This window comes from Trifolium pratense, linkage group LG6 (assembly GCF_020283565.1).
Source record: "Trifolium pratense cultivar HEN17-A07 linkage group LG6, ARS_RC_1.1, whole genome shotgun sequence".
Taxonomy (NCBI): domain Eukaryota; kingdom Viridiplantae; phylum Streptophyta; class Magnoliopsida; order Fabales; family Fabaceae; genus Trifolium; species Trifolium pratense.
Window position 1 is genome coordinate 3,481,277 of NC_060064.1, and position 9,228 is coordinate 3,490,504.

The window sequence follows — 9,228 nt, forward strand, 5'->3', positions numbered from 1 at the left end:
ACTTTTAAAAAGTGTTCCGGTAAAATTAACATGCCGGGAAAAAAAAGACTTACCGGAACATTGTGTTTGAAGGGGTGTACAGTTTACCGAAAAAATGAGGAAACGACAAAGTAACAAATAATAAATTTTTTTTTTTTTTTTGGTACATAACAAATAATAAAATATAGTATAATAAGATAAGTGTAAAATGGGAATAATTTAAAATATGTTGGGGTAAAGGGATAAATGTAGGGGTAGGAAAAAAAAAATTCAAAAATCTTTCACATAATCTAGTCAAATAATAAAAAAGTACTATCGTTATTTAATTAAATATTATATATAATTATTTTTTTTCAATTAATCTAGCTGCTAGAAAATTCACATTGAGATAAGTCACCGATGAGGAGTTTGGATAGCATCTATAGATCATGATTTCGATCTTCGACTCATTGTAAAAAAAAAATCACATTGAGATGAATATATATATATATATATATGACCCATGCATATATAATTTCTTTTTGACTAAATAAATTAAATTTATAATTACTATACAGACGCGTTCTGTGTTGTCTATGTGATATATATTTTCTATTATGCAAAGTTATATAAAAAAAAGGACATGTTTTATGTTATGTTGAATTTGTTAATAAAAAAATTTTGCTCTAAAAAAGAAAAAAAAGAAATGTTTTATGTTATGGTGAGTTTGTTAATAAAATAATTTTAGTGCTAAAAAAAAGTCAATGATATTATTGGTATTATGAAAATTTCACACAAAAAAATTTTGTATGCTCTTTTGGTCTGTTTGGATTAACTTATTTTTGAGCTTATTTAAGTTATTTTTATGTATTATTATAGGTATTGTTTGGCCTGACTTTTTTTCCTCTTCTTTTTCCTTAGAAGTAAGAAGCTACGCCAAACAACAATTTTTAAAAGCTCTACTAAGAAAAAAAACAGTTTTTATATTTTAAGAAAAATTATATTCCTCCGTCCCAAATCTTTGGTCTTTAAGAAACCAATGTACAATTAATGATATTTTACCATTTGTACTCTTACTAAAGTTAAAACATTAATTAAATATATTTTCTTTTTCTTAATAAAGTAAGGGTAAAAATTACTTAACTTATCGATCTTTATCATTTCTTAATCTCCGTGTAAAACTCTAAAAAAACTAAAGTTTTGGGACAGAGGAAGTAATATATTATCAAACATATCTTTTAACCTTATTATAATAAAATAAAAAATAACTTTTAACCTTTTTTAATAAAAAAAGTAAGATTTACCAAACAACTTTTATTTTAGTTTTAAAGCTATTATTTATAGCTTTATGATTAAAAGAGTTTCTCCACTTAAAAAAAGTTGGGTCAAACGATAACTAAGTTTATCAAGATAGATTATGATAAAATAACTTATAAAAATACAATTTTCGATAGTATGAACTTATATAATAGCATAAAATTAAATTTATATTGCATAAGTTTAAAAATAGGCCGATTCAAACGGATATTTATATATATAGATATAGATTAAAATACACGGCTAATAATATAAAAAATAGATATGCCGTTGTAGCCTTGTAGGAATAAAAATACATATTCGACACTTTTATTATTTTGGTCACACATATAATTCCATAAGAAATGGCTTATTTTTTAATACTGGGAAGACACTGATTAATAACTGAGAATCCTCCATCAACCACCAAGTTGTGTCCACTAATATAAGCTGATTCATCAGAAGCAAGAAACAAAGCAGTTTCTGCAATATGAGTAGTCTTCAATGTAATTCCTTTCAAATTTGCAAAATCATTCCCAATAGCTTCAACTTCACTCACCTCCATGTCCAGTCCTCTACATGAAAGAGGTGTGGCAACAGCATACGGTGAAATTGAATTCACTCTAATTCCATAAGCTCCAAGCTCACTGCACGTTGAGCGAACGAGTCCTATAAGACCGTGTTTGGATGCTGTGTAATCATGTCCTGCACATCCAGCAACAGAGCCAGCCACACTAGCGGTGCAAATTATGGATCCGCGTATTTTTCTTTCCACCATGGCACGCGCAGCGTGCTTGATAGTTGCAGCTGATCCACGAACGTTAACGGCCATGGTGTTGTCAAATTTATTTAGATCAAATTCTAGTATGCTAGCCAAAGGACCTGCAATTAGAGTGTAAGAATTAGACGACCAATCAACTTTATCTGAAAAACCAAACCAAACCAAACCAAACCGGTATGTTATCCCTTACCTGGTACCCCAACATTACTGAACATGATGTCTAAGCTACCATATTTCTCCAATGTGAAAGCAACTACTTCCTCAACTTGTTTCTCATTTCTCACATCACAATGGTGGTAACTCACTTTTTCTAAACCAATTGAATTTGCAACTTGATGACCCAATTCATCATTAACATCAGCTATAACTACAAATGCTCCATTTTCCACAAATGTCTTCACTGTCTCTGCTCCTATTCCACTAGCTGCCCCAGTTATTATAGCGACCTTACCCTCCAACCTATGTTAAAATTAAGATTGATTCATCATTAAATAAAAATAAGAAGACATTATTAGAGAGAGTCTATTAATTAAGAGGCACACCTTCTTTTTGACATGGTGAACTACCTTTGAATCTTGAAATATTTGCTCTCTATCTTGTATGTAGTATATGTTTATAAATAAAAAGTTTCATAATGTTATTTATAGGCTAAATTCTAATCCATGTGACAATATTGATATTATTAGATTTAAATATATAAATTTCGATTATATATGTGTAAATTTCAGTAATGGTGTTTGCCACTTCGTTTATATATAAAAAGGGGTTTCTAATAGATGGAAGGTGTTTTTTGTTTTTTTGAAAAGGCAAAAATATACTCCCTCCGATCTTTTTTATAAGGAACACTTAGGGTAAAAAATTTGGTCCTTTTTATAAGAAACTTTGACCAATTTCCAAATATTTTAAATGTTCAATTTCACTTATGCCCTTATTTATTATGAGAGAGAATTTAAAAATAAATAAGTTAGTTGAATAAAGAGTAATTAAATAAGGGTATACATGGAATAAATTTAAATTTATAAGAGTATTAAATGAAAATAACTATGTTAAATGTGCTTCATTGGTCTGTGTAATTTTTTCAAAGTGTTCCTTATAAAAAGGACCGGAGGGAGTATTATTAAAGGAAATGGATTGTCTCCAGTGGAGATTTCACTGGATTCTCTCAAGTTTCCATCTCAACCCTCTATTACTATTTGGCTATTTTAATAATTAAAAATGCTTATTGTGAAAAAAGATGAGTGGATGAGATTCCACATGACAAAAATGTCACGTGAGAGGATCCCCTCCCATTATTAAATAACCAAAGGACATTGTACAAGGAGTACAAAAGCCAAAGGACTTCTAGATAGAGAGAGTCATATTTTGACTAAATCAACTATCGGAAAATTCACAATTTAATCATTTACATTTTTTTTGACAATGAGTAAAAAAAAAACACATGTCAAAAAATTTAGGACAAATGTATCCGGAAGTCTTTAAACTTTGTGTATATAAAATATAAGTCCTTTAAATTTTTTAGGTAACAAATAAATTTTTTAAGTTTATAATTTATTGCAGTGTTGTCTTTCAAGTTATTCTTCGTTACAAAAAACCATGAGGTAACTTAGTAAGGTGAAAGTGACCACCGTGTTTTGGTTTCCAAATAACAAGAAGCAACAACTTTCAGTACAAGTTTAACGGTTACGTTAGCTCTCTTGTAATGGAGGCTGAAAGGGTAACTATACAATAAATTAGAAACTTAATGGACCTATTTGTTACCTAAAAAACTTAAAGAACTTATTTGTTACGTAAAAACTTAAAGGATCTATGTATTACAAACGTGAAACTTAAAACATCATTGAATGCATTATACTAAATATTTAATACTAATAAGGTGGTGTAAGTAGTAATTTTTTTTTTTAATATTTTAAGCAATTGGCCTGGAATATGAAGACGTCTTCCTACCCGTGTTTCTTTTATATCCCTTGAATTTTCAATTTTTCCCTTGCAAAAAATTTCGGTTTCTACAAACCGAATTTTTTTTTTGCCTTGAAATTTTTTTTCAGTTTCTAGAAACCAAATTTTACTCTGAATTTACACTAGAAAAAATTCTATTTCTATAAACCGAATTTTTTTACAAGGGCAAAATTAAAAAACAAATAATATTTTGAAAGTATTAGACCGCATCAAGACTTACTTATAGGTAGGTCTGTATGTATCTGTGGATCCATGTTTTCAATGGATCGATGGCGTTTTTTGTTTTATTTTGAAAAGGGAAAAATATTATTAAAGAAGCAAATGGACATTTATGTTATTAAAGAACCAAAAGGACATTGTACAAGGAGTACGAAAGCCAAATGATGGATGGTGTCATTAATTTTTTTTGTTTTATTACATGATAGAGTGTCATATTTTGACTAAGTCAACAATCGAAAAACTCACGATTTAATCATTTACAATTTTTTGACAATAAGTAAAAAAAAATAAACATGTCACAAAATTTAGGTCAAATGTATCTGAAGGTCATTTAAGTTTATAATTTATTGCATTGTTGTCCTTCAAGTTATTCTTTGTTACAAATGCTGAAGTAAGCGAGTGAAATTGAACACTGAGTTTTGGCTTCCAAATAACAAGAAGCAACTTTCAGTGCAAGTCAATAGTTATGTTAGCGCTCTTGTAACGGACGCTAGAAGGATAACTATACAATAAATTAAAAATTTAATGTACCTATTTGTTACTTAAAAAACTTAAAAGACTTATTTATTACGTAAAAAACTTAAATGATACTTATATCTGTTACAAACGCGAAATTTAAAGACCCCTAAATGCATTATACAAATATTTAATACTAATATGGTGGTGTCTAAAAACTCTGTAAATAATATTTTGAATCGTCTTAGACTACATCAAGACTTACTTATAAGGTAGGTCTACATGTAGATCAATATTTAAAATTATTAGAAATTTTAATGAAAGTTGATAATAATACTCTTTAGAAGTAAAAATAATGATTTTTTTTTGTCTTTAAAACTAAAATAGTGGATATGATTGACGTTACTTCAATACGAGTTATATTTTTATTTTTCATTATTTTAATCGAATTTATATCAATTAAATCACTATCTTAATGGTAAAATAAAAATATTATTAACTTATACTTTCAAATAATAATATATATCATAATTAAAATTTTAAATATTTTTTAAATACCGATCTAGAATAGACAAATTGTTAATTGTGAACTGAAGTGTCGTATTAAAATTTGCCATTACATATATCATACATACATATATAAAACATTCGAAACGTGTTTCTATTTTTCATACATTGTTGTAGTAGAGATGAAAGGGTTTTGAACCTCTAAAATAAATAATATGTAAAGTGAAAAAAAAAAAATTAGAGTTGTTATCTCAATAAACTTACTATTTCTTATATATCTATATTATATATAAAGAAAATACATGAGTTTTTGTGTAGACTTTTCATAATACCAACAAATACCCTTGATTTTTTAGTAGCAAAAAAATCTTTTATTAACAAACTGACTATAACATAATACATATCTTTTTTTTTTTACATAAGTTAGGTGAACGCACATGCCTGACCCACTAATAGAGGTGGGAATAGGCTAGGCTGAGCTAGGCTTTGCCAAGCCTGGGCCTGGCCTGTCAAAAAATCTAAGGCCTGAGCCTGGCCTGTGGCCTATCATAGGCCTAATTTTTAGGCCTGAGCCTGGTCTTTTGAAAGCCTGATGTGGCTCGTTGGCCTGTTTAAAAGCCTATTTCATATGAACATATTTAAATAAATAATTATATTTTTTTTTAAATATACTTATGAACGAATAAACCAATGTTCCTTTTGATATTTAACATAATATTTTAGAAATTTTGACTATATATGTCATCATATTTTAATTCTAGTTTATAATAATACATTTATATATGTTAAAAACGAATGTAGATTAATAAATTTAAACTACTTAAAAAGTTAATAGATTTATAATTTAACCAAAGTACAAATTTTAATATATAAATTATAATCTTAGTAAAAATATCAATCATATTAAGTTAAATAGGCCGGCCTAATAGGCCTCAAAGGCTTTTTTAATGGCCTGCGGCCTGGCCTTTTTAGCTAAATAGGCTTATAAAAAAGTCTTAGCCTGCTCTATTTAAAGAAATAGGCTGGCCTGGCCTGAGCCTGTGTAGGCTGGGCCTTAAGGCCCGGTAGGCCGGCCTGGCCTGTTCCCACCTCTACCCACTAATATATAATATTTATCTTTAATTTGTTAATCAATAATTAAGATTATTTATTTTACACTATAAAATAAATGAGAGCAGCTTTGCTCCATTTCTAGTTGCTCCTTTTATTCCTTTTCTAGTTATAGATGTGTGACATGTGGCAAAATTTAATCTAAGGGCTGATATTAAAAACTAGTTGTTTAATAGAAAAATAATGGAAAATAGAAGAAAAAGAACTGAAACGGTTTCCACGTTACTCCCTTTCTTCTTGCTCCCTCTGCCCTGTGCCTCTCATCACCGCCACTATCGCCACCGCCGTCTCTCTCCGTTCGCACAACGGCAACACTCTTTAGGGGGAATTTGATTTCTTTCAAATTCTGTGATTCAAAATCTTGTAGCAAAGGAGAATTTGATTTCTTTTGATGTTAATAACAACAAATCTGCTATAAAATTCTTGGATTATTCTTCCAATGATTTAAATGGCGCTATTGAGACTGGTTTAGGAATATGTTTTATTGGGCCAGCGCGGCGGCGAGAGCCTTGCTCTGGCTGCGAGAGTTTTCTCCGAAATGAGGGAAACATGTGTGGAGCAGAAAGATTTGGCCAGCGATGACAGCATCACTGATGGAACAGACGGAGAAAGCGGCGGCGACGACAGCTATGAGTAGTAGAAGAAGAAGAGGTAGCGATGACTCTATCCAGTTGCAACTTTTCTTCTGTTTTTACTTTTTACTAAACAAATAATATAGTACACAAAAAATACGGTAAAACCTTGATCTCAACCGTTCCTTTTTTTTCTTCCACATGTCACCAATCTCTGCAATGAAAAGGTATAAATGGAGCCTCCATAAAAGGAGCAAAGCTGCGATTGCTCACTATAAAAAAAAAAACGAATTCAAAATGAAATAGATCGACCTTCTCCAAAATCACAACTTATAGGTAGTGGGTAGATAGCCGGAGTACACATATGGTTGAATGTCTTAACGCACCGCTCTCTTAGTAATTCTTTCAAAACTTGGCTTAACTACACATTTGATCCCTTACGTTTATTTTAGGTTTCAATTTAGTCCCTTACGTTTAAAAAGTATCAATTTGGTCCCTTACGTTTATTTTAGGTTTCAAGTTAGTCCTTTCCGTTAGTTTTGTCACTAACACCGTTTGAACAGTACACGTGTCAGCGTGTCCAAGTGCCACGTGTCAGTCCACATATGCAAATTGACTGCCACATGTGACAAAATTGACGGAAAGGACTAACTTGAAACGTAAAATAAACGTAAGGGACCAAATTGATATTTTTTAAACGTAAGGGACCAAATTGAAACCTAAAATAAACGTAAAGGACCAAATGTATAGTTAAGCCTCAAAACTTCAACCATTCACTCATAAAAAATTTAAAAAATTCAATTGTTCTTACTTCTTAGTGTATTAACTTTGTCCTCGCTCGATCCCATATTATAAGAGAAAAAAAAATCACTTTTTATTATCTCAAATTATAAGCAAAAACAATTTATTTTTATCATTTTCAAAATTTACCTTTATTTATTCTCATGAAATTATGCAAATTATCATATTCAACTATTCTTAAAAAGTGGAAAATATTTTTTTGGCATAATATGGGATGGGACGGAGGGAGTACTTATTTATTTGTTTAACTATCGCAATTGTCATTTGCAATGATGTAGCCGAGAACTGCAAGGATGTAAAATGCACAGATTATTTTACCTTCAACAATTTATTTCAAAAAGTTTTTTATAATCAAGTTAGCATTTTTTTAATCTATACAATATTCTTACAATGATGAGTAATCTTACAATATTCGTACACGGATAATAATCTTATAATAACGAATAATTTTGTAACGGAATTAATTTCGTACTATACAATATTCGCCTAAAAAAATGCGGCAACATCGCGATTTGTGCGTAAACACGGATATTATACTAGTTTGTATGAAGGAAATGTTGATAATTTTCCCATAGACTAGTTGTTATCAAGGTAGAATTCACCTTAGGTGAAGGCTAGTGAAGCTAGGGTTTAGATCACTTTTTAATTTTTATCATACTACTATTATCATTTTGTCTTATAATTAAAGCTGGAGAAAGAAAAATTCAACTTTCACATTTATTGAGAATGATACTCCTTCATCAATCGTAAGTTGGTTTACTGGTGGTTGACGCTGAATTTGTTAGGGAGGACTACAGTTCGATTCCCCGCAACTGCGATTGGGGAGGGGCTGAAATAACTTGATGTCAGAACTGACCCCGAATCAGATTAAACTGGTGGTAAAAGCAAAAAAAAAAATAAAAATACTCCTTCATCTTTAATCTTTTGATTTTTTTTTTTAAATTTGTGCCTACATATTATTTTTTGAAGCATTGTGCATACATATTAAAAAATAATAAGGGTTCGTTTGACCCAACTTTTTTTAGAGCTTATGCAAACAGCTTAACGACCTATCCTGTTGGGCCAACCCTAGGTCGAGGGGTAAATAAGTAATACTAATATATACCCAAAAAATATAGTAATACCAGTAATCCCAAAACTAAAAATTGGTATAATTTTTATCATTTTAACTAAAATAAAGATATTTATACGTTCAATTTGATAGAATACATATATAAAATTCGAATCTAGAATAAATTCACAACATACAAATTATTATGCATTATAAAACAATATATTAATGTCTACAAATAATGCCACAAGTAAACATAATGCTCATTTTGTCAAAAGAAAAAAAGTACTACTAGTAAATAGAATACTTATTGGATCTATGCATTTTTTTACGAGTTTATTATTGGTTGAATGAATAGTGGATGTATAAAATTGAGCAAGTAGTTCATATATTAGTCAACTTGAACTTTGTTTAGTCAATAAAATATCTAAACACAATTAAAAGCATCTACATTTCTGGTTCCCCTGTCTCAGTGTTGTCGTTTTTAAGCTAAAATATCTAAAGCACTGCATAGGATTTAG

The 9,228-nt window shown here is 29.7% G+C and overlaps 1 protein-coding gene across 1 annotated transcript; it reads right to left on the bottom strand.

Annotated features, from left to right (window-relative positions):
• Positions 1-1,519: 1,519 nt before the first annotated feature.
• LOC123891070 (short-chain dehydrogenase reductase 3b-like) lies at positions 1,520-2,717 on the bottom strand. The gene is made up of 3 exons (XM_045940858.1): positions 2,578-2,717; positions 2,226-2,494; positions 1,520-2,136 (listed from the first exon to the last, which is right to left on the bottom strand). Exons 1-3 carry the CDS (start codon positions 2,589-2,591, stop codon positions 1,625-1,627), a joined length of 795 nt encoding a protein of 264 aa, XP_045796814.1. The 5' UTR covers positions 2,592-2,717; the 3' UTR covers positions 1,520-1,624.
• Between the last annotated feature and the right edge of the window lie 6,511 nt (positions 2,718-9,228).

Bases quoted from the DNA above. Each gene is read 5' to 3' on its own strand.
- LOC123891070 (XM_045940858.1), bottom strand. The intron at 2,137-2,225 runs GTAAGGGATAAC...CTCTAATTGCAG, and splicing joins CAGTAATGTTGGGGTACCAG to GTCCTTTGGCTAGCATACTA.